We start from the raw sequence: 22,991 nt of genomic DNA, 5'->3' as shown, positions 1-22,991 counted from the left end.
TCCAGCGATTCGGCCTTAGGCAACCTGGGGGATTGGCAACATGCGCTCATCCGGGCCGCGGCGGGAGAACTGGGCGGGTGCTAGCGGGGTGGGCGCGGGAGCTCGCGGGTCTGCGTGAAGCTGCGGCGGCGTTTCCCCTGGGTGGGCACTTTGCATCCGCTCCCTAAGTCTAGTCCCGCCTCTGCTCCCCCGCCCTGGGCAGCCTTGCTAGGCTGTCTGGGCGGGGCGAGAGCTCAGGCGCAAGCGCCAGAGCGGCCAGGGGGCGTAGACAGACTGGGTGCGCGGGCGCGTAGCCCCACGTGCGGTCCCAATCTACCTGGCTCTTCGCCTGTCCCGCTCAGCTCCTGCGGCTCCACCTCGTCCAGTCTGGCTATGGGCGCGGGCTCGGTGCGGGCGCGCTACCTCGTGTACTTCCAGTATTTGGGAACGGACTTTAAGTACGTCCTCTGAGCCTCCTACCCGTGTCCGCGACCCCCTCGTGGAGCCCGGCTCCGCGGGGAGCACCCAAGCTCGAGCCGGAAAGCAGCCGAGGACAGGCGCCCGAGGGGATGGCGGAGGCTGAGTTTAGGGTCCTCACCTCCGGCCTCGGGCCCCGGCCGCTAGGGCTGGAACGGCCGCCTTTGATCGCAGTGGGTGGAGCGGGCGGGGCCCCGGGCGAAGCAGCCTCCGCGCTCTAACTTCCACCTTCCCTGCCCGCAGCGGGGTCGCGGCCGTCCGGGGCGTCCAGCGCGCCGTCGGAGTCCAGAACTACCTGGAGGTGAGATCCAGGCCCGTGCCCGGAAGGGAGGAGGGCGACCCTGGGGAGAGGCAGATGGGAGCCCGGCCCATCTGTATCTTACACACCCCTAGGAGGCCGCAGAGCGGCTGAACTCGGTGGTGCCGGTAAAGTTCACCATTTCCAGCCGCACGGATGCTGGGGTCCACGCCCTAAGTAACGCGGCGCACCTGGACATCCAGCGCCGCTCAGATCTGCCACCCTTCTCCCCTGAGGTCCTGACGGAAGCCCTCAACACCCACCTGAAGCACCCTGCGATCAGGTGAACACTGCTCTCCTGGGATCGTACACTATGGCAGAGGCGGGAGGTGAGGACAGAACTTCTTGGGGGTGATGGGGGAGATGCCAAGGTGTCACACTGCTGTGGCAAGGGGTCATTCCTGGTCTTGCTCCCACAGGGTGCTACAGGCCTTCCGTGTACCCAGCCACTTCCATGCCCGCCATGCAGCCATATCCAGGACCTACCTGTACCGCCTAGCTACAGGCTGCCCTAGGCCTGACAGGCTGCCTGTATTTGAACGAAACCGGTGCTGGGCGCTTCAGGCAGAGTGAGTGGTTTGAGTGAGCGGTTTGAGTGAGCAGGGGCTTGCCAGGCCTGCCTGGCCAGCCATTCACTCCTGACCACTCATTTGGCTCCCTGCAGCTGCTTGGATGTGGCTGCCATGCAGGAAGCCGCCCAGCACCTCCTGGGGACACATGACTTCAGTGCCTTCCAGTCGGCTGGCAGCCCAGCCTCCAGCCCGGTGCGCACTTTGCGCCGGGCCTCTGTGTCCCCCGACCCCGCCAGCCCCTTTGTCCTCCCCGAGGAAAGCAGGTGAGAAGAGTAGCCCGCACTCTGGTCTGGAGGCTGCAAAGGCTAGATTTAGCTTCAGCACCTTCCCTAGTGCTGCACTTGGGGCTCCCTGGGTAACCACCCATCCAGCTTCTGGGGAGAAGAGGGTGCCTGTCAGCCATGGTGTGGGCCTTCTGGACCCATGAGCCTTGGTCCAGAAGGCAGAGCACACTGCCTGCCCTGCCCAGAGCTCACCAACTCGTGGTCGAATCCTAGTGGTCAAGGACAAGGTTCTCCTTTCGGAGAAACACCAGGCCAGTGGTTCTGGTCTAGGCTGACAAGGGTTGTTTCTACTGCCCCCCACCTCACCCCATCCCCACTGTCCTAGGGCCTCCAACCATCCAGCAGCTACTGGATTCCAGAGCCTTCCCAGTTAGGCCCAGCCTCCAGCTCCTGCTGAAGAGCCCAGGGCTGCCTTCCAGTTGCCTCTGAACTCACATCAGGACCTCAGCCCCAACAGCTCTGCAGTCACCTCACAAGCACTAGTCATCTGGCTTTAGTCTCCCTTTCACTGGGCTCAATTATAGTAAAGGGGGCGTGGGGGGGACGGCGTTTGGACCCCAGGGTGGGAAGCCATGGGTCACACTGTGAGGCATCCATGTTCCCAGGCGGTTGCAGTTCTGGAGCCTGGAGTTTGAGAGCCAGTCCTTCCTGTACAAACAGGTGGGCTCCGTCCGGGGGTCTTCCCTGGGGGTGGGGCCTGGGGCTTGAGCAGCTGCAACAGTGTTTGCTTTGGGTCACAGGTGCGGAGAATGACTGCTGTACTTGTAGCCGTGGGGCTGGGGGCTTTGATGCCTGCTCAGGTGAAAGCCATTCTGGAGAGCCAGGACCCCCTGGGGAAACACCAGAGCCGTGTGGCCCCTGCCCATGGCTTGTTCCTGAAGTCAGTGCTCTACGAAGGCCTTGGTAAGAGAAAGTGACCTGAGGAGGTCCCTGCTACCCTGACTGGCTGACCCTGCCCAAGGCTGAGCCTTCACCAGGAGAAGGGTGCTTAGTGGCAGTGCCATACCCCAGGAAAGTCCAAAGGCAGGTAGCCTGGAGTGGGTGCCACAGCCCCTCAGTCAAGCCCCATCCTGACCTGGCCCTGGGTTGGGGCAGGGGGCGGGGAAGCTGGGAGATCCAGACAGCAGCACTGGGTGGAGGGACTTGAACTCTGGGGCAAAGGCAGGGGCTCTGCAGTTCCATGGAAGGCTCTCGTCTGGCCCCTGCAGAAACCTTCTTGCCCCCAGGATGACCTGGGGTCTGTCCATAGGTCCTACCTCCATGCAGCCTCCTCGCATGCCCTCAGAGACCCAGTATAGAAGTCATAGGTAACCCTCTGCTGCTCCGCTGCTTGACCCTGCCCTACACCGTCCAACGACCACAGCAACCCTGTACCTGCCTCAAGTCCCCACCTCGCTGGGCGCTTGCCCAGGTGGGCTGCCACAGAGGAGTGGTACAGGAGACAGGCGGAAGCATCAGAAAGGGAGACGCCCAGACAGCCTGTGGTGGTTTTTATTGGAGATCAACACCCCAAGAACCCCAACCCATCTCCTGGGAGGCCAGGAGTAGAAATAAAAGGTGAAAAGCCTCCCAGATCCGTTTCTTTGGCCAAAAGCAGCCACCTGAGCAGGTATGTGGCCCTGTGTTCTCTACACAGATGAGCGGTGGGATCTACACCCAAGGACACGGGGAAGACGGGAGCATAGATGGTCCTGGAGCAAAAGCCAGGTCCCTCTACTGTCCACGGGGCTTCAGCTGGCCTGGGGCAGGCCCTTCTTGAGCAGAGATGTAAGGTAGCTTCCTAGCTCCTCGTCCTGCAGCCACAGGCAAGAAGGGCTGTTTTTCTGTCCCCCTGACCCGCCTGCCCCAGGTGATAGGGAGACCCAACCAGTCCTGCCCTCACCTGGTAGGTCCAGGAGACCAGTAGCACCTTGGTGCCTGGGTCCTCGGAGTGGGCAGCGGCCTGGACTAAGATGGACTCCACGGTCACGGAGCCGTCAGGAAGGTGCTGCACGCAGTGGTCCTTGAGGACACTGCAGGGAGTCCCAGTGAGGCCCAGCCTGGCACCCCTACGTGCGCCCTGCACCCATGGGGAAGGGCGGCCAGGGCGCCTACCTCTTCAGGTGGCTGTACACACGCATGGCCATCTCCTGCTCCTTGCGCGTGTCGTGCAGGTGTACACGGCAGGTGAAGCGCAGCTGGTGCTCAACCAGGCCCAACTCCTTGAGGGCCTGCTCTGAGGACACGAGCCGGAAGTTCTGTGGGGCAAGAGTGGGTCAGAGCTGGCAGAGACAGCCCCCCAGCCCCATGGTGATTGCAGCACTCACACTATCCTTCATGATCAGGGTGCCGTGCAAGAGCCGAGGCTTCTTGGCGTCAGGGAGCAGCCCTGTGGGGATGGGGCACTGGTCAGCACAGTAATTGGGGTCACCTGCCCAGCAGCCACCCTGCCCCCCAAACCCCACTGCAGCTGGCCTTGCCGCTCACCCTGTGCCATCTCCCGCTTCAGCAGCCCCAGTGAGATGCCCACAGGGATGCTGGGGCTCGTGGGCAGCGTCACCGTCTCACCATTGGCCGGCATGTAGCAGTTGACTCCTGGCCAGGAGATGGAGAGAGCCTCAGTCCAGGCTGGAGGGCCCCGCCTGCACCAGACCCCCCACTCCCCTACCCTTGCCTGGACTGCCTACGGAATTCCTGCTCAATCTTCTGCTTCAGAAACTCCATCTTCTTGGCCTCGCCGTGCACCAGCAGCACATTCTCTGGCTCCGCCTGGCCCACCAGCTGCATGATGCCCTTGGCATCCGCGTGGGCACTGAAGGACATGTACTCCACCTGCATCTTGACCTCCAGCTGTAACACCGCAGTATGTGGGCCATCAGCACAGGTGGTGGTTCCGAGGGCCTCCACCCACCCAAGTGGGATCCACAGGGCTGGTAGAGAGAGGTGAGGACTCACCACCTGCCGCCCCTCCATCTCCAGCTTGCGCTGCCCACTAAGGATCTTGTGACCCACGGTGCCCTGCACACAGTAGCCAGGCATGATGACCTGTGGGAGGGAGGGATGGATGAGTGGCTCCCCTGCACCTCCTGCCTCAGGGCTTCCTCCTGGGACATTCCCCCCACCCACCCTTCTGCCCACCTGAACCTGAACCTTTGATGGAGGGCCCTTCCCTTCAAGGCCCACTGCAGACCCTGGAAAAGCAGGCTCAGTGGTCTCAGCACAAGCCCACTCAGGCCTGACCCCCATGACGGTGCTCAGGAAGCCAGGGGCTTTCCTGCCTGGTGCAGATGGTCCAAGACACAGTGAGAGTCAGCCTGGGTCAGACCTCAGGCACCAGCATGCCCAGCCTGCTCCTCCTAATGGCAGCAAGCCCCCAGCCAGGGCAGCCCCTGCCCCCAAGGAGCCAGCCCTGGGGCCCAGACCCCTCACCATGTTCTTCTCGTTCCCTGCCCACTTTCGGAAGATCTGTAGTGACTGGCCAGCATGCAGCATCCCCGGGGTAGCAAACACGACCTTCGGGGCAAGTGTGGGGACAGTCAGGGCAGAAGATGCTCCCTCTGCCCTTAGAGCCTTCTGCCCTCCCATCTTCCCAGAACAGAGGCACGCCGTACCCTTCAAGCGAGCCTGAGCCTGGTGGAACTCCCTGCCCCTGCCCCCCCGCCCCCCAGCTGCACCAGGGCACACCATGGGTCCTGGGCTGTCGGCAAATGCCCGGTCAAAGGCCTTAATGTGCTTGAACTCAAACATATTCCTCTGCACGAAGGTCTTCCGTATCTTCTGGTTGGTCCAGGGGATGAAGAGTTTGTAGTAGTGATTGGCCTTCTCTGTCAGGCCCGTGGAGAAGTAGATGGGGGCTTTCAGGTCCATGCGCTCCCTGCAGCCAGGACAGGGCAAGGGCATGGTGGGGAGACTGTGGAGCAGGGCCAGCCAGTGGCCTCCATGTGCCCTCAGCCTGGGTCAAGTCCAGTGCCAGGAAGGGCGTTCCCCCACCCACAGCTAGCAGCACAGGGCTTAAAGCAACCATTCTGGGCTGCACCTACCAGAAGGTCTCCAGCAGGATGCAGAGCTCCTGAGCACGGCCCAGCGCAAACACAGGGATCAGCACCTGTGGGGTGGGGCTGTGAGGCCAGCTTGGGCAGGAACCCCTGGCCATGCTGTCCCCCTCCAACTGTGTCAACCCCAAACATCCACACAGGGGCAGGCAGTTACTCCCTGTGGCCACACCTTCTCAGAAGATCAGCCCTGCTGGCAGCTCTGGGGGCTGGAGGCCCTGTGACAATTGTGTGTAGCTCCTGTTCTGTCCCAGCAAAACTGACCAATGGTCAGCAGACACTCTGGCCAGCCCTTCATTGGGGTCTGAGGTATGAGGGGTGAATAAGCCCTGGCTGAAGGGTCTTCCCAGAGCTGAGCAAACCTTCCTCCCTCTGTGCCCAGAACACACAACATCCCTGCCCTGACCACATGCTGGAAAGCCAAAAAACCTGTGCAGCATGGCTGGGGAACATGTGGCAAGTACCACCTGGGGGCCCTGCGCCCTTGCCAGCTACCTTCCCACCACGCTCCACAGTCTCATGGACCTTCTTCAGGAAGTCTCGCTCCCGGCAGCGCTTGGAGTCACGGATGGTGGTGGCGTAGGTGGACTCTGTGATGAGTAGGTTGGGGCGGCACTTATCAATCCAGGCAGCTCTAGAACACAGGTGGGTGCGGCCAGGGGGAGACAGTCCAGGCTGCACACGGCCACGGCCCTCCTGTACCCTCTGGTGGGCAGCCTGCCTTCTCTGCACAGGCCCAGGCCGCAACGCTTGAAGGGAGATAGGAGGACACCCAGGGGACAGTGATACAGACCACTCAGGTACCCGACACACCCCTGAGGGTCACTATACCCTTGCAGGGACCTCCATGAATGAAACAAATGCACAGGCCTACTTACCCCAAATGCCGGTCTGGGGTCATGTTGTAGTCCCCCTGGCAAAGAATGTGGTGATGAGGAGGAGCCTCCTCCCTCTCCTCAGCCAGGCAGCCCTTCCTGTGCCCCAAGTTTCCACTGACCGTGTACACCACAGACTCTGAGCCCACTTTAATCTGGAACATGGCTGCCCCCAGCACATGGCCCGCATAGTAAGCCTTGATTTCCAGCTCATCATCCACCTGCAGAGAAGAAGGCTGACTTCAGGTCTGTGGGCTGCACCGGTCAGAGGGCAGGGAGGTGGAGTCTGGGACATCATTCAAGCCTTTCACTATGCTGGTTTTTTCCATATGCAACATCCAGTTCTGGTTAGAAGCAACTGGACACAGGAAATGGGACAATAGGGAAGGAAATAGGAGAAACAACAGTCTATAGAAGCAGACTCAGGGCACCTGGGGTTTTCAAGCACAGGCTTTAAAAGGATTGTTTTTAACACAGAGAAAAAAAGAATTAAAAATATTAGCAAAAAACTAGAAACTATTAAATACAGTGGAAATCTTAAAATGAGAAACTATAATCCAAACTAAGATTTCAGTAGAGCCATACTACCCAAGGCAATCTACATAGTCAATGCAATCCCTATCAAAATACTGGGGCTTTCCAGGTGGCTCAGTGGTAAAAAATCTGCCTGCCAATGCAAGAGATGCAGGTTTGACCCCTGGGTTGGGAAGATCCCTGGGAGGAGGAAATGGCAACTCACTCCAGTATTCTTGCCTGGAGAATCCCATGGACACAGGAGCCTGGTGGGCTGCAGTCCATAGGATCACACAGAGTCAGATATGACTGAGCAGCTGAGCACACAGCACATCAACATAACCATTTTTCACAGAAGAAGAACAAATGATTTTAAAATTTGTGTGGAAACACAAAAGACCCTAAAAAGCCAAAAGAATCCTGACAGAGAACGTAGCTGAAGGAATCACACTCCCCAGTTTTAGACTATACTGAAAAACTACAGTCATCAAAACTACATGCTAAATGGAGAGAAAAATGGAGAAAAACAGAACTGGAGTTACCAGGCTCCCTGACTTCAGACTACTACAAAGCTACAGTAATCAAAGCAATTTTATACTGGCACAAAAACAGAAATATAGATCAATGGAGCAGGACAGAAAGTCTAGAAATAAACCCACACACTAATGGTCAATTAATCTACAACAAAGGAGGCAAGACCATACAATGGAGAGCCTCTTTAATAAATGGTGCTGTAAACACTGGACAGATACATGTAAAAGAATGAAACTAAAACATTAACACCACACACAAAAATAAACTCAAAACAGATTAAAGGCCTAAATGTTAAAGAGTAGACACCATAAAACCCGTAGAAGAAAACACAGACAGGATACTCTCCAATGTAAATAGCAGCAGTATCTTTTTGGATCCGTCTCCTAGAGTAATGGAAATAACAAAAGTAAATAAATAGGACCTAAATTAAACTTAGGAGCTTTTGCATAGAAAAGGAAACCATAAACAAAACAAAAAGACAACCTACAGAATGGGACAAAATATTTGCTTATGATGCAACTGACAAGGTATTAATCTCCAAAATACACAAACAGCTCATACAGCTCAATTATCAGAAAAACAACTCGGGACTTCTCTGGTTATCCAGTGGTTAAGAAACTGCCTGCTATTGCAGGGGACGTGAGTTTAATCCCTGGTCCAAGAAGATTCCACACGCTGCAGGGCAACTAAGCCCATGCACTACAACTCCTGAGCCCATGTGCCACAACTACTGAAGCTCTTGTGCCCTAGAGTCCGTGCTTCGCAACAAGAGAAGCCACTGCAGTAAGAAGCCAACAAACCGCAACTAGAGAGTAGTCCCTGCTCACCACAACTAGTGAAAAGGCTACGCACAGCAACAGAGACCAGTGCAGCCAAAAACAAAAATTATTTTTAAAATTAAAAAAAAAAAACCTCCAAAACCCCAAAATGGGCAGATCTAAACAGACATTTCTCCAAAGACATACAGCTGGCCAACATGCTCGTGAAAAGATACTTATCACTGCTAATTAGTATAGAATTGCAAATCAAGACTACAATAAGGTACCACTTTACAAAAAAGTCTACAAATAATAAATGCTACAGAGGGTGTGGAGAAAACAGAACCCTCCTATACTGTTGGTGGGAATGTAAACTGGCGCAGCCACTATGGAGAATGGTATGGAGGTTCTTCAAAAAGCCAGAATTAGAGTTTCCATATGATCCAGCAATCCTACTCCTGGACATACATCCAGAGAAAACAATAATTCGAGAAGATAACATGCACCCAAATGTTTACTGTTTACTATTTACAATAGCCAGGATATGGAATCAACCTAAATGCCCCTCGACAGATGAATGGATAAAGATGTGGTATACACAGACACACAGGACTACTACTCATTTTAAAAATGAAACTTTGCCATTTATAGCAACATGGATGGACTTGAAAGGCGTTATGCTAAGTGAGATAAGTCAGATGGAAAGACAAATACTGTATTATATCACTTAATATGTGATAACAACTAGTGAATGTAATAAAAACAAGACTCACAGACATAGAGAACAAACTACTAGTAGGGAGAGGGAAGAGAAAAAAGGTGAGAAGCATGGGGGATTAAGAGGTACAGGCTCTTATGCATAAAGTAAGTTACAAGGATATGTTGTACAGCACAGAGAAGAGGGCCAACGTTTTACAATAACTATACATGAAGTGTAGCCTTTACTGATCTCCTAAAGAAAATCAGTCCTGAATATTCACTGGAAGGACTGATGCTGAAGCTGAAACTCCAATACTTTGGCCAGTTGATGGGAAGAACTGCCTCGTTAGAAAAGACCCTGATGCTGGGAAAGACTGAAGGCAGCAGGAGAAGGGGATGACAGAGGATGAGATGGTTGGATGGCATCACCGACTCAATGGACATGACTCTGAGCAAGCTCTGGGAGTTGGTGATGGACAGGGAAGCCTGGCATGCTGCAGTCCGTGGGGTCGCAGAGAGTTGGACACGACTGAGCAACTGAACTGAACTGACTGATACATGAAGTATAGCCTTTACAAACTGTGAGTCACTATACTGCATACCTGCAACATATAATATTGTAAGTCAATTATATTTCAAGTTTAAAAAGAAAATTCAACAGATGAATTTAACAGCACATTATATACAACCAAGAAGAGAATTAATGAACTAAACTAAATAAAAAAGGCTATCCAGAATGAAATACAGACATGAGGACAGTGGAGGGTCTGGAGGAGAAAGATCTCCAGTCAGCCTGGAGGAAGCTGGGGGCAGCTCCAGGGCCTCACACCTGAGCAGGAAGGGAACAGGTGGAGCCAGCACGGCCACCTGCCAATCTGCAGGAAAGGACAGAATCCCACAAGCCGCCCAAGAGGATTCTCCTACAAATAGCAGGTGGAAGACATGAGTCCTGGTAGTACCTGCTGCCCTAGAATTCTGAACCTAAGGGAGAAAGTCTTTAATGATCAAGGTGAAATAAAGCCATCTGCAGATAAATAAAGTTGACAGCATTTGTCACCAGCAGATCCATACTGATGCTCTTCATTGCAAATACAAAGTGAAGACCACGGGAAGGAGCAGGGACACAGCTAGGGTAATGGAGATGGTACCTAGCAAATGGTGAGGGCCTTGGGGCCTCATAGGCTGACAGAATTAAAATCCTGCTATGTGGAAACAAGAGCTGGTGAGTAGGAGAGGTGTAAGTGAATTCAAGATGCTCTGAGATGCTTCCATTGTCCAGGAAAGAGGCAAAAGTTCCAAGTACCTTAGAGCTGAGTTGTCATGGATGTGTTTTGTAATCTCTGCCAACAAAAAGAATTACAAAAGAACATATAATTACTTATAAAATAAGAAGACAAATGGAGTTTTAAAAACTCAGTCCAGAAAAAGATAATAAAGGAAATAGAACAAGATGGACAAACTGGAAGTAAACAGAAAACGATACACCTAAATCCCAAATTATTACATGTGGAGTGCACACCTCTCCTATAGGACAGGCCATCAGGTTGTATTAAAGCCAAGCCGTGGAAAAGAGTCACATTTAAAATATGATGCAGAGGGACTTCCCTAGTGGTCCAGTGGTTAAGACTCTGCACTTCCACTGCAAGGGGAGCAGGTTTGATCCTTGGTCAAGAAACTAAGATACCACATGCTACACAGTGCAGCCAAAAAACAAAAATAAAACACGCTGCAGAAAGGATAAAAGTACTAAGGGCAAGGATTCAAGGTGTGGGAAGGGGCGAACTTTCACCAGAAAGGCAGACTCGAAGATAAAGCATTACTGAGGATACACAGAATGATTCAACTCAACAAAGGGTTCAATCTGAAAAATACGATGACCCCAAATGTCAGACTCATGAAAAAAAGCAAAACCTAGACTCTTGAGAAGAAACAGACAAATCCATGATCCTTGTGATAAATTTTACATTTGATGTCACTCGCCTGCCTCAAGTCTTACCCCTCCACCCTGAGTCAGTCCACTGCAATGAGCCCACACTCTGGTCTCTGACCTGCCCGGCCTGCTCCCGTGTGCTCAGATGGCACAGTGGCCCTCTTTGGCATCTTCCACACGCTCAGGCAGAGCCAGGGAGTGGCAGGAGCCCTGCTCAGTACTGGATCTGAGCTGGGCCCCACGCTCACCTTCTGCCTCCAAGGGTCCCTGGGATGGCAGCAGAGTGAGTTGGGGGCGGGGGTGGGGGGCTGACCTGCACCGTCTGGTGGAGGTGGACAGCCACCACTTTCTTCATGCAGTCCTTGATCATCTGGGACGTGAAGAAGTTGGCCTCACCCTTCTTGTCCACGGCGATCTTGCGGTAGTCCTCCAGCAGGATGGGGCAGATGGCCTGGGTGGGCTGGGTCATGTAGATGGGCCCATCGTAGCCCACCATCTCACTGAAGTAGGGGAGTGCCCCGCAGTGGTCCAGGTGGAAGTGGCTGCAGGCGCAGCACCAGTCAGCTGGATGCCCCCCAACCCTCCACCCAGCAACCCTACCCCCATTCCTCTGCTCACTGAGGGCCTGCTATGTGTCAGACATGGCCCTGAACATGGGAGAGGGAGAGGGCAAAAGGGACTCAGGCCCAAGTGTCTAGCGATGCCACCAGCAGGCAGTTACTATGGGGTCAGCTTCACGTTCCAGGAAGGAACAGGAAGGGGCTCAGGGCAACAAGAACCAGTATGCCACTTGGGTGGGTGGCTGGGTCTGGGGGTGGGGAAGGCGCCCACCTGATGATCACACAGTCCAGAAAGTCGGTCAGTCGGCCACTGCGGGTGATGTAGGAAAAGTCGGGGAAGCGCCTCTGTGGGGGGAGAAGCAAAAGTGTCAGGATGCCGCCTGCCCAGGGCTCAGGTGACTGTGGGGCAGGCAGGGCTGTGGGGATGGCCCCTGGGTCAGGGTGCAGTTGAGCCTGACACCCACACCCTGCAGGCCCACTGAGGCCACCGACTGCTCAGAACCCCTGAGCATGTAGGGCAGAAGTCAGGCTGCTGAGCCAGTACCTGAGAGCTGAGACCCCACAGCCGTGCCCTGGCTCCAGTACAGTCTGACCCATGCAAGTGCTCCACTTGTTGGGTGACGGTGGGGGCTGCCCTCCTACCAGTGCCCACTTGCCCCCGTTCCTCCTCCATAGTCAAAGCCTGCGACCCCGAGGCCCAGGTCCCTCCGTGATGACGCCGAGGTGCAGGCTGGATGCCAGCCCGCCCACCCTTGAGACTCACATCGTCGCTGAAGCCCATGTGCATCCCGCAGTCCAGCATGACGTTCTTGCCCGCAATGGACACCAAAATGCAGCTTCGGCCCACATCCTGGCCAGCCCCTGTATGGGAGGACCAGTCGAAGGGACAGCCATGCCCCCCTCTCTCCCACTGTCCAGTGAGGATTTGGGGTAAAAAAAGCAGTAAAAAGACAGGACTGTTCAAGGGTGAGCGGTGAGAAAGATGCCATAGGGGAAAAAGGCTGGCAAAAGTGAGTGGTGAGAAAGATGCCACAGGGGGAAACAGGCTGGAAGGAGAACCCTGCAGAGGCCCCTGGAGAGGAACCAGGTGTGAGGAGAGCATGGAGCTGAAGCAGCCAGAGGGGAACCGGAGTCAACAGGTAGGAGAGGTGTGAGGACACCTATGGCGGGGCGGGATGAGTGCTGTGCCCTGGACGGCCAGGGGCAGACTACTGCAGCGGGAGGCTGGGTGGGCTATTCTGAGAATGCACCATAGAAGAGAGCATGTAGAGCTGCGGGGGACAACCCTGCTAGAAGACGCTACGGATATATGGCCGTGGCAGGGGGGCAGGTTTCCGGAAAGCCCCTGGCACCTGTGCACAGAGACCCCGGCTGTTCCGATTCTGAGTGACCTGCTGTACCTCCTTCGCACTGCTGTACTGTTTTTAAACTATGCACTTATATCTTCCGCAAAGGGCAAGCTGGGGGCGGGAGAGACGTTGGTTTTTGTTTTTAACGCTGCGCCGGTCAAGCAAAACAAGGTCTGACTGACGTAGGGTGAACGGCCCACGGGTAAACGGAGGCTGCAGGGAAGCGGGGCTCGAGACATATGGAACAGGTGGAAGGCAGCGAGTGCGCGAACGCAGAGGCAGGAGGAAGGTGCACTAAGCACTGGCGCCGGGCGGGGGGCCGCGCGACGAGGAAGACACGTCCCGGGGTCCCCGGACCTCCGAGCCCCCCACCAGCCTTCCTCGGGCGCTCCTTGCGCCGCCCAGCACTCACCCAGGGGCGTGACCCTGATCTCGGGCATCCTGCTGGGCAAGCCAAGCGAGCGGGCGGGATCACCCCGGTGCCACGAGACCCCGAGGCCCGCGACCCGGTCCCAGCCACGCTCGTCTGATTCGCGGCTACGCACGGCGCAGGCGCATTCCCAACGGCGCCAACTTCCGGCGTCCCGGACGGAAGCGCTGGCCCGCGCAACGGGCTTTCTGATTGGGCGGCCAGCAGCCAGTCCCGGGCGACGGGGCGGTAGGGCTGTGGCCGACTGCCGGGCCGCCGGCCCCGTGGCTGCTGCGGCGGCACAGGTGAGCAGCGGTGGCGCAGGTGAGTGGGGCGCGACGGGCTCAAGGCGGCGCCGGGGAATCCCAGCCCAACCGAGCTGGGTCTGGGCCTTGCCGAGGGGTCGGAGCGGGAGCCCCCAGGCGTGGGAGGAGGCGGCCAAGGACCCGGCTCCAGCGCTGGCCCGGACCCCGAGCCCCTGTCCCCTCCCTAGGGACTCAGCTGGAGCAGGACGCGCGCAGGACAGGGGCCCCACCCTACCCGAGTCCCGGGTCCCAGCCTGGCGCCACCTGGAGCCCCCTTCTCAGGCGAGATTTCAGGGACTTCCCCGCTCCCACCCGCTGGGCCTGGGGTGCCGGAGGGCAGCCCTCTTTTCCTAGGGACCTTCAGCTTGCCGTCAGTTTCAGGATGAGCCCTGACCTTGGGGCCATGGGCTGCCCTTGGGGGAGCCTTGGCGATTCCCTGCATCACCTCCCCGGAGCTGGCAGCCTGCCTGACCCCGCTGCGCCGCCACTGCCCTTCCTGTTGTTTCCAAGCTCTGAAAGGCTGCTGGCACCTCCCGTTGACTGCTGGCTCAGGTTCCAGGCAGGAAGGCCAGGCCCACAGGATGGCTGGTGACCAGGAAGGTAGCCCTGAGGGCCTCAAAGGCCATCTGTCTGGTGGACAGGACACTGAGGCCCTGAGAGAGGGGAGGAGTATGCTGGAAGCCTCCCATTGTCTTCTTCCTGAGGCCAGGCACTGCTGTCCCCCACACCTGAAGATGGAGTGAGCTCACCACCGGGCTCTCCACCTAGTGCCAGGCATGTGGCAAAGGCATAGGGCCTGCAGGGCCTCAGCACCCACTGGGCCCCATCAGAGGCTCCCAGCAACCTGGGTGGTGGGCAGGGCAGGGTGTGCTGGCCCATTTTCCCTAAAGCTTGGGACAAGATCTTAGGTCAGTGCATGACTTGCCCATGGTATGGAAGGGACCCACATGTGCTCTCTTGGCTGGGCTCTCACCACAGCTCAAATGGCCTCCTCTCATGCAGGCTCTTACAAGCCTTCCAGCACTGAGGGCCCAGGAACCCCTGTGCCCAAAGGGTGAGAGCTTGTCCTGGACAATGAGATGAGACACAGCCTAGTCCCCAGGGCCCATCAGAGCCACACCACAGTGCAGCCCTGGGCACTCAGGGAGGCAGGGGCTGGGGTGTCCAGCAGCACCTGCTAACCTTGGGCACTTGGGTGTTTGTGGCATGCCTATGGGAATGCCAGCAGAATCTAGAGGAGTTCTGTGGCCTGGGGCACTTCTGGAGTCCCTGGGACCAGGAGAGGGCCTGTGTCCAGCCTTCTGTGTGGGACACGACATCTCCTTGCCCTCTTCCTACATTCTCACCAAGCTCCAGTTACTGTAGGGGTGGAACATCTGGTGTCTGTCCTCTGGCAAACGCTGACCCCACAGCGTCTGTTCTGGGTTTTGGGATATAGCTTCAAGCATGGAAGGTCATGACGCACCCCACCCCCCCGCTTCTGCCCACAGTCTGTCTCTCCGTGGTTCTCGTCCTTTTACTTGCTGTGTTGGACTTCCTGTCTTTGTTAAAAACCACACACGCACACACCCACCACTAGGATGTCACCCCAGTGGGCTGGGCTTTGGTTGCACTCACAGTGCACCCAGGTGGCTGCCTGGCTCTGCGTGGGGACTCAGCAAATACTTCTCCAGTTAGTAGGAACAGACACACCCTGGAGAGACACAGACTATAAACAAGCAAGAAAACCTGAGCACAGATGCTTTCCACAAGTGAGATGTATCAGGTTTGACAAGGCTGAGTTATGGGGGGCCATGCTAAAAGCAAAGGGCCCTGCTGTGGCCCAAGCAGAGCAAGGTGGCTTCTGGGGAGGAGGGGCTGACCTGGCGGTGGGAGTCCTCATGGGTTTTCACTGGGGAGCCATGGGATCCCAGCTGTCTCTTCCCAACTGCCTCCACTCCCCCTCCCCAAAATAATGACCCAAAGAGGAGCCTTCTCACCAGGAGACAACCCACAGCCCAACCCCCTGTGTGTTCCAGCTCCTGTTGAAAATGGATGACTTGGAGTCAGAGTTCAATCTGAAAGTCGTCCTGGTCAGTTTCAAGCAGTGTCTCAATGAGAAGGAGGAGGTGCTGCTGGAATACTACCTCGCTGGCTGGAGGGGGCTGGTCAGGTGCGCGAGGGGCTTCCCCGGCCACACGTCCCACCTATATCCCGTCGGCCCAGTGCAGGTCGGCCATCCTCACTTGCGGTCCAGGAGGTGGGAGTGGTCTCGCCCACACCCAGGCTGAGAGTGCCTGCTCTCTTCCTGCAGGTTTCTGAATAGTCTGGGCACCATCTTCTCATTCATCTCCAAGGATGTGGTGACAAAGCTGCAGATCATGGACCAGCTGCGAAGTGGCCCCCAACAAGAGCACTACAGCAGCCTGCAGGCCATGGTTGCCTACGAAGTGGGCAACCAACTGGTGGACCTGGAACGGCGCTCACGCCACCCCGACTCAGGCTGCCGGACAGTGCTCCGGCTACACCGCGCACTGCGCTGGCTGCAGCTCTTCCTGGAGGGCGTCCGCACAAGCCCTGAGGACGCACGCACCTCCATACTCTGCACTGACTCCTACAACGCCTCGCTGGCCGCCTACCACCCCTGGATCATCCGCCGGGCTGTCACTGTGGCCTTCTGTGCGCTGCCCACACGCAAGGTCTTCTTGGAGTCCATGAATGTTGGGTCTTCCAAACAGGCTGTGGAGATGCTAGACGAGGCCCTGCCCTTTATTGAGCGTGTCTACAACATCTCCCAGAAGCTCTACGCCGAGCACGCCCTACTGGACCTGCCATAGGGGCTAGTGGACCCAGGTGGGGTGGGCTTCCCTTGATCCAGAGGTGGGCAGGGCAGCCAGGACCCATCAGTCCTACCATGGAACTTTCTGGGCTCCCCTGTGAGCTGAGCTTGCCAGGAGCCACTCAGATTGTGCACATGGGCCTCAGACAGGCTTCAACAGAGAAGGCAGTCACTGGCCATCTGCTCTGTACCCAACCTCTCCCTTGCCCAGGCATCTCATCTTTACCCTCTACCGAGTTACACCCATGTAGTTAGGCCTCTTCTGGGTGGGTGAAGTGCTGGAGGTTGGGGGGCAAGCAGGATCAGTGTTCATGGAAAAGCTGCCCCTACTTGGGGGTCAAGTCTGTGGGCTGGGGAAGTCACAGGGCCTGGGATGTAGTGTTTGCTCACCTGGGCTGCCTTGAGCCTTCTGTACCATCTAGCTGACCCCAGGGCGGAGAAAACCCCTGGGCAGGGGTCAGCTCTGCGGGATTTCTCCCTGCCTCTGGCCTCCTCCTTAGCTAGGGGTGCACATGTCCTTGGCTGTGACAGCAGGACCTGAAGCCCCGAAGGAAGGCCTGCTCTGCCTCCACTGCCCTGCACGTACACAGCGGCCTCCTGCAGCCTCAAGTCTACACAGCACAGCCCTGGATGAGAATCCCTAGAGCCCAGGACTCCTCTGGGCCAGCGCTCACTTATCCCTCCTCAGTGTCCACACATCCAGATGCTGTGTCCCCTCTTCCTGGCCCCATACTGCTGTGTCCCCATGTAGCTCAGGAGACCTAGAATGACACAGCATGGGAGGGAGCCTGGGCCACTTCACCTTGGTGACAGGCTGACAGGTGACCACACCCAGCCTGGCCATCATCCAGTGATTGGGGGTCTGGCCCCACCCACTTCCTCTTTGTGAGCCCAGGATGTCAGGTGCCAAGGGGACAGTATCCACTAAGAGCAAATGTGTGTAAGTATGAGCTTTCAGGGACCATAGGCGCTGTAATACAGGTGATGGCTTTCCCAAAATAAACAAATTGCACATATAGAATGAAGTAATGTGCTCCAGGACAAGGGTGCTGCCAGGCCATCAGGGCAGTGTCAACTACAGGGGCATGAGGCATGTCCTGGCCAGTGTTGGGGTCCTTCCCATCTCTCTGCAAGCTTGGTCCCTCAACCACTGCCAAGGTCTGAATTATCTTCATTGGACAGGTGAGAAGACTGAGTCACAGAATCACCTGAGTGGCTGAGTTGCAAGTGCAGATCTGAGGTCAGCTACATACCCTGTAGAGAGAGGAAAATCTGCCGAGCTGCAGCCAGTGCAGAGGCTGCTCAGTGCAGGGCCGTGGCCTGGACAGAGGACGCATGTCAGGCAGGGTCCTCGCAGACGCTGCCTGATGGCCGGAGCTGAATAGCAGCGCCTAGCACAAGCCACCTCCTGGTCTGCTACTGCACCCTGTCCAGCTCTGGCCATACCCATGGGGGCCAGAGCCTGGAAGGTTACTGACAAAGGCCAGAGAGTAAGGGCTGCACATGTGCCTGTGTGCATACGTGGGTGCCGTTGTAGGCAGTGTGTGTGTGTGGTGTGCGTTCTGTGTGTGCCGTGCCTCGTGTGCCCTCCCCAAGGCCATAGGTTCAGGCAAAGACCAGGTCCCTAGACCAATTCCGTGAACATCTCCCAGGGCCCACTGCACCCTCCAGGGCATCTCTAGCCTCCCCCAGCTTCCTTGGGTGCCTGTGGCCTCATGTCAGTGAGGCCCCCAGACCCAGACTCGGGGAGACCAGTCCCTGGGCACTTAGTGGCTAAGCAGGAGCCACCAGCCTGGGCCTCAGGTCCATTGCCACACCTGGTGCTGGCATGACTGCTGCAGCCCATTTGGTTATAGCATTTCCTCCCTTATTTGCATGCCTCCCCACCCAGGCCCAGCTGTGAGCTCTGTCCCTGAAGGGAGGCACCTGCCCTCTGAAGCCTTGGGATCCCCAAAGCTTCTAGGCCACAGACCCTCAAGGTGCACTGTTCCCAAGCAGGCTGAGGCCATGACCCCCACCTCAGGACCTTCCCCACCCAGTCATGGGTGAGAGCCATGCTGACCAGCCATCCACTGTATTTTTGGTTGCCGGGCTGTGCGATACCCCAACTGAGGCTGCCCCTGGGCCTGCAGTCCACCCTGCTCCACACCGACTATAGACAGTGCCTCCCTGGGCTGGGGGGATAGTGTGCTGCCCCACTGTCACCTCCATGACTGTCTCACATCAGCTGGAGATTCCAGGCCCCTCTGTCAAGCAGATCCAGGGTGACCCCTGCAGAACAGCTGGGTACCAGGGGTTTGGACACAGGTAGCAACGTCACAGACAGTAGCTGCTTACAGCCTGCCTGCCTAGGTCACCATCACCCAGAGGGCCTGTTGGTGCCATCAGGATAAGAAGCCCAACGTGAGCACACCTGAGAAGCCCAGGAGATGGGGGCGACTCCAGGGCCCCAAGGAGGCAGGTGAGCAGGCAAGCACTTTGCTAAACAAATCCTGTGCCCCTCCCTGCCTGACTCCCCATATCTGGGGCCCCAGTCAGTCTGCCCACTTGCTACTGGAAGTTCAAGCGCAAGCAGTCTGTCCTGCTGCTGGAAGCTGCCACCTGCCATGCTGGGCCTGACCTTCCTGGGTCTCGTGGCTGCACTGGGTATCAGGCCAGGGGCCCCACTGTGCCTGTCCCAGCAGCTCAGCCTGCCTGGGGACTATATTCTGGGTGGGCTTTTCCCCCTGGGCTCAGCCGATGATACCAGGCTAGGTGACAGGACGCAGCCCAATGCCACCGTCTGCACCAGGTAGGGAGGCCGGAGTGTGGGCAGGGGAGGTGGGGCTGGGGGAGGTTGGTCAGGGGGGGAGGTGTCGGCCACCCGCAGCCCCTGTGGCCGCAGGTTATCGGCCCCCGGCCTGCTCTGGGCACTAGCTGTGATGATGGCCGTGGAGGAGATCAACAACGCGTCCACCCTGCTCCCTGGGCTGCGTCTGGGCTATGACCTCTTTGACACATGCTCGGAACCCGTGATCGCCATGAAGCCCAGCCTGGTGTTCATGGCCAAGGTGGGCAGCCGCAGCATTGGTGCCTACTGTGACTACACGCAGTACCAACCCCGTGTGCTGGCCGTCATTGGGCCCTACTCGTCCGAGGTCGCCCTGGTCACTGGCAAGTTCTTCAGTTTCTTCCTCATGCCCCAGGTGCGCCCCCTCCCCACGTCCCATCCTCCCACCCACCTCAGGAGCCCCTGTGTCAGGAGCTGCCTTCGCCTGCAGGTCAGCTACGGTGCCACCACCGACCGGCTGAGCAACCGCGAGACGTTCCCATCCTTCTTCCGCACGGTGCCTAGCGACCGTGTGCAGGCGACGGCCATGGTGGAGCTGCTGCGGGGGCTGCGCTGGAACTGGGTGGCCGCTGTGGGCAGTGATGACGAGTATGGCCGGCAGGGCCTGGGCCTCTTCTCCAGCCTGGCCAATGCCAAGGGCATCTGTATCGCTTACGAGGGCCTGATGCCGCTGCCCCGGGCTGGTGGCCCACGGCTAGGCTCCGTGCAGAGCCTGCTGCACCAGGTAAACCACAGCAGCGTGCAGGTGGTGGTGGTCTTCTCCTCTGCCCACGCCGCCTACAGCCTGTTCAGCTACAGCATCCACTACAGGCTCTCGCCCAAGGTATGGGTGGCTAGCGAGACCTGGCTCACTTCAAGCCTGGTCATGACACTACCGGGCATGGAGCGGGTGGGCACGGTGCTCGGCTTCCTGCATCAGGGTGCCGAGATGCCCGAGTTCCGGTCCTATGTGCAGACCCGCCTGGCCCGGGCCGCAGAGCCTGCCTACTGCGCCTCGCTAGAGGCAGGGCAGCTGGGTCTGGAGGAGCATGTTGTGGGGCCACGCTGCCCCCAGTGTGACCGTGCCTCCCCGGAAAACGTGACCGATGGGCTGCTATACCACCAAACCTTTGCCGCCTACGCAGCTGTGTACAGCGTGGCCCACGCACTTCACAAAGCACTGCTCTGCAACTCCTCAGGCTGCCCCGCACAGGAGCCTCTACGGCCCTGGCAGGTGAGGTCACAGAAGCTATGCCTCTTGGCTCATTCCCCAGTCCACTGGCGCCCCTGAGGAGGAGGTGGGGAGTGGGGAGAGGGGTCTGGCCAGTTGCGATCCCTGCCCAGCCCCAGCATCCCAATTCCCCCACCGCCAGCTCCTGGAGAATATGTACAATGCGAGTTTCCACGCATACAACCGGACCCTACAGTTCGACTCCAGCGGAAATGTGGACCTGGCTTATGACCTGAAGCTGTGGGTCTGGCAGGACCGGATGCCCATGCTGCGCACTGTGGGCAGCTTCAACGGCAGCCTGGAGCTCCAGTTCTCCAACATGATCTGGCACACCCCAGGAAACCAAGTGAGTGCCAGTCCTGCCCGGGGAGCAGGGGCGGCCCCCAGGGCTTGGGCCAGTGTGGCCAGCCACACAGAGCCTGAGCCCTGCCGCCCGCCAGGAGCCTGTGTCCCAGTGCTCGCGGCAGTGCAGGGAGGGCCAGGTGCGCCGCGTGAAGGGCTTCCATTCCTGCTGCTACGACTGCGTGGACTGCAAGGCAGGCAGCTACCAGCGCCACCCAGGTGAGCCCTCGGGGTCCAGCCCACACTGAGGCCCGAGTGAGGCCAGGTACCACAGGGTTGGGTCTGGGGCAGCAGCAAGGCCAGGGAAGCCAGTGGCCCCCAGCACGCCCTCTCTCCTCCCTTGCCTCAGACGATGCCCTCTGCAGCAAGTGTGACCAGGACCAGTGGTCCCCAGATGGTAGTACCCGGTGCTTCCCCCGCACGCCCAGGTTCCTGGCATGGGGGGAGCCGGCCGTGCTTGGGCTGCTCCTGCTGCTGGGCATCGTTCTGGGTCTGGTGCTGCTGGCCCTGGGACTCTTCACCTGGCACCGGGACAGCCCACTAGTTCAGGCCACAGGGGGGCCCAGGGCCTGCTTCGGCCTGGCCTGCCTGGGCCTGGTCTGCCTCAGCGTCCTCCTATTCCCTGGCCGGCCCAGCACTGCCAACTGCATGGGCCAGCAGCTGCTGCTCCACCTCCCGCTTACTGGCTGCCTGAGCACACTATTCCTGCAGGCAGCTGAGATCTTTGTGGGCTCAGAACTGCCACCCAGCTGGACAGACTGGCTCCATAGCCGCCTGCGGGGGCCCTGGGCCTGGCTGGTAGTGCTGCTTGCCATGCTGGCAGAGGCGGCACTCTGCTCCTGGTACCTGGCGGTCTTCCCACCAGTGGTGATAACAAATTGGCACGCGCTGCCCACGGAGGCACTGGTGCACTGCCGTGTGAGCTCCTGGATCATGTTTGGAGTGGTGCATGCCACCAACGCCATGCTGGCCTTCCTCTGCTTCCTGGGCACCTTCCTGGTACAGAGCCAGCCTGGCCGCTACAACAGTGCCCGCGGCCTGACCTTCGCCATGCTGGCCTACTTCATCACCTGGGTCTCCTACATCCCCCTCTTTGCCAATGTACATGTGGTCTCCCACCCGCCTGTGCAGATGGGCACCATTCTCTTCTGTGTGCTGGGCATCCTGGCCACCTTCCACCTGCCTAAGTGCTACCTGCTGCTGTGGCGGCCTGACCTCAACACCCCCGAGTTCTTCTTGGGAGGGGGTCCCAGCGATGCCAGAAGGCAAGGCAGCAGTGGGCACGGGGAGGAGACTCAGGGGAAAAACAAGTGACCCTTGAGACAGTGACCTCACCCCAGTGAACTCAGACCTCGTTGAGGTACTCCCAAACCAAGTCTCCATGCAGCAACCTGCAGATTGTGCTTTGATTCCACTGAGACTCACAGCCCTAGATTCATGTTGACCCCAGAGTGACCTCCAGAGTGCATAAGCAGCCTCAGCCCAATGGGATCTCATCACCTGGGGCCCCAGAGTTAGGCTCTGTCTTGTCCTGGCTGAGCCCTGGCCTACACAGGTGACCCAGCCCCACTGTTCCAGTCAGAGGCCCATAGAGGGTTCTTGGGGCTCCATGAATCCTACACTGAGTGCTCAGGGAAGACCCCAGGGACCACATGAAGGCAAAACTGGGTGTCACTTGCCTGGCTGGGCCCAGTGGGAGCCCCCCACCCAGCATCCTCTCCAAGCATCACAAGAGTGGGATGTTGGGAGGTGGCTGGGGCTTTCTCAACCCCTCTGCAGGGGTGTGTACCTGACCTGGGCCCCAGCGCAAGGCAAGAGGCCTCCTCAAATGGGAGGGGGCACCCAGCTTCCTTCTCTCTCCCTGGCCGGTGAGCCAGCAGAATGGCGGCCATCACCTCCAGCACCACGGACAGAGCCCAGGCAGGGTCAGGGGGGTCAGCACTATGGCCAGCACCAGCCACAGGGATCCCTACCCCTCACCCCACCCCTGCCCCAGAGCCAGGAGCCAGCACCACGGACAGAAGACTGCCTGCCAGGTTGGCTGTGCTCAGGGCCTTGGTGAGCTGGCACCCAGAGGACAGCACCAAGCCAGTCCTGGGTCAGTTCTCAGCTGGTTCCTGGGGAAGTTGACCCAGCCCCTGCATCCCAACCCCCTAAAGTGGGAGAAGAGACACAGGTCACACATCAGTCCCATAAAATTAAACGCTTTTTAGTGTTT

The 22,991-nt window shown here is 58.1% G+C and overlaps 4 protein-coding genes across 5 annotated transcripts; 3 read left to right on the top strand and 1 right to left on the bottom strand.

Moving 5' to 3' along the window:
* The first annotated feature begins 361 nt into the window (after positions 1 to 361).
* On the top strand, positions 362 to 3,115 carry PUSL1 (pseudouridine synthase like 1). The gene is made up of 8 exons (XM_068985613.1): positions 362 to 437; positions 700 to 757; positions 850 to 1,037; positions 1,174 to 1,323; positions 1,419 to 1,589; positions 2,216 to 2,270; positions 2,351 to 2,513; positions 2,837 to 3,115. Exons 1-8 carry the CDS (start codon positions 373 to 375, stop codon positions 2,839 to 2,841), a joined length of 855 nt encoding a protein of 284 aa, XP_068841714.1. The 5' UTR covers positions 362 to 372; the 3' UTR covers positions 2,842 to 3,115.
* Positions 3,104 to 13,385, bottom strand: INTS11 (integrator complex subunit 11). 2 transcript variants are annotated; one of them, XM_068985610.1, is made up of 17 exons: positions 13,272 to 13,385; positions 12,274 to 12,371; positions 11,782 to 11,855; positions 11,264 to 11,492; positions 6,639 to 6,737; positions 6,520 to 6,554; positions 6,137 to 6,275; positions 5,630 to 5,694; positions 5,274 to 5,463; positions 5,019 to 5,102; positions 4,545 to 4,634; positions 4,277 to 4,439; positions 4,077 to 4,184; positions 3,917 to 3,978; positions 3,705 to 3,847; positions 3,493 to 3,622; positions 3,104 to 3,403 (listed from the first exon to the last, which is right to left on the bottom strand). In XM_068985610.1, the coding sequence occupies exons 1-17, from the start codon at positions 13,297 to 13,299 to the stop codon at positions 3,341 to 3,343; spliced, it is 1,800 nt and encodes a 599-aa protein (XP_068841711.1). In that variant the 5' UTR covers positions 13,300 to 13,385; the 3' UTR covers positions 3,104 to 3,340. The 2 variants fall into 2 exon arrangements, with proteins under 2 accessions (XP_068841711.1, XP_068841712.1); XM_068985611.1 differs by lacking the exons at positions 11,264 to 11,492; positions 11,782 to 11,855.
* Positions 13,386 to 13,520: 135 nt separating this feature from the next.
* On the top strand, positions 13,521 to 17,421 carry CPTP (ceramide-1-phosphate transfer protein). The gene is made up of 3 exons (XM_068986259.1): positions 13,521 to 13,592; positions 15,592 to 15,725; positions 15,867 to 17,421. The coding sequence occupies exons 2-3, from the start codon at positions 15,604 to 15,606 to the stop codon at positions 16,387 to 16,389; spliced, it is 645 nt and encodes a 214-aa protein (XP_068842360.1). The 5' UTR covers positions 13,521 to 13,592; positions 15,592 to 15,603; the 3' UTR covers positions 16,390 to 17,421.
* A 1,576-nt stretch (positions 17,422 to 18,997) lies between these two features.
* On the top strand, positions 18,998 to 22,798 carry TAS1R3 (taste 1 receptor member 3). Its single transcript, XM_068986369.1, has 6 exons — positions 18,998 to 19,182; positions 19,276 to 19,576; positions 19,652 to 20,434; positions 20,574 to 20,777; positions 20,872 to 20,992; positions 21,123 to 22,798. The coding sequence occupies exons 1-6, from the start codon at positions 18,998 to 19,000 to the stop codon at positions 22,085 to 22,087; spliced, it is 2,559 nt and encodes an 852-aa protein (XP_068842470.1). The 3' UTR covers positions 22,088 to 22,798.
* The last annotated feature ends 193 nt before the right edge of the window (positions 22,799 to 22,991 follow it).

This window comes from Capricornis sumatraensis, chromosome 14 (genome assembly GCF_032405125.1).
Source record: "Capricornis sumatraensis isolate serow.1 chromosome 14, serow.2, whole genome shotgun sequence".
Lineage (NCBI taxonomy): Eukaryota > Metazoa > Chordata > Mammalia > Artiodactyla > Bovidae > Capricornis > Capricornis sumatraensis.
Note: the sequence above shows the minus strand (reverse complement) of the source record. Positions and strands in the feature narration are given on the sequence as shown.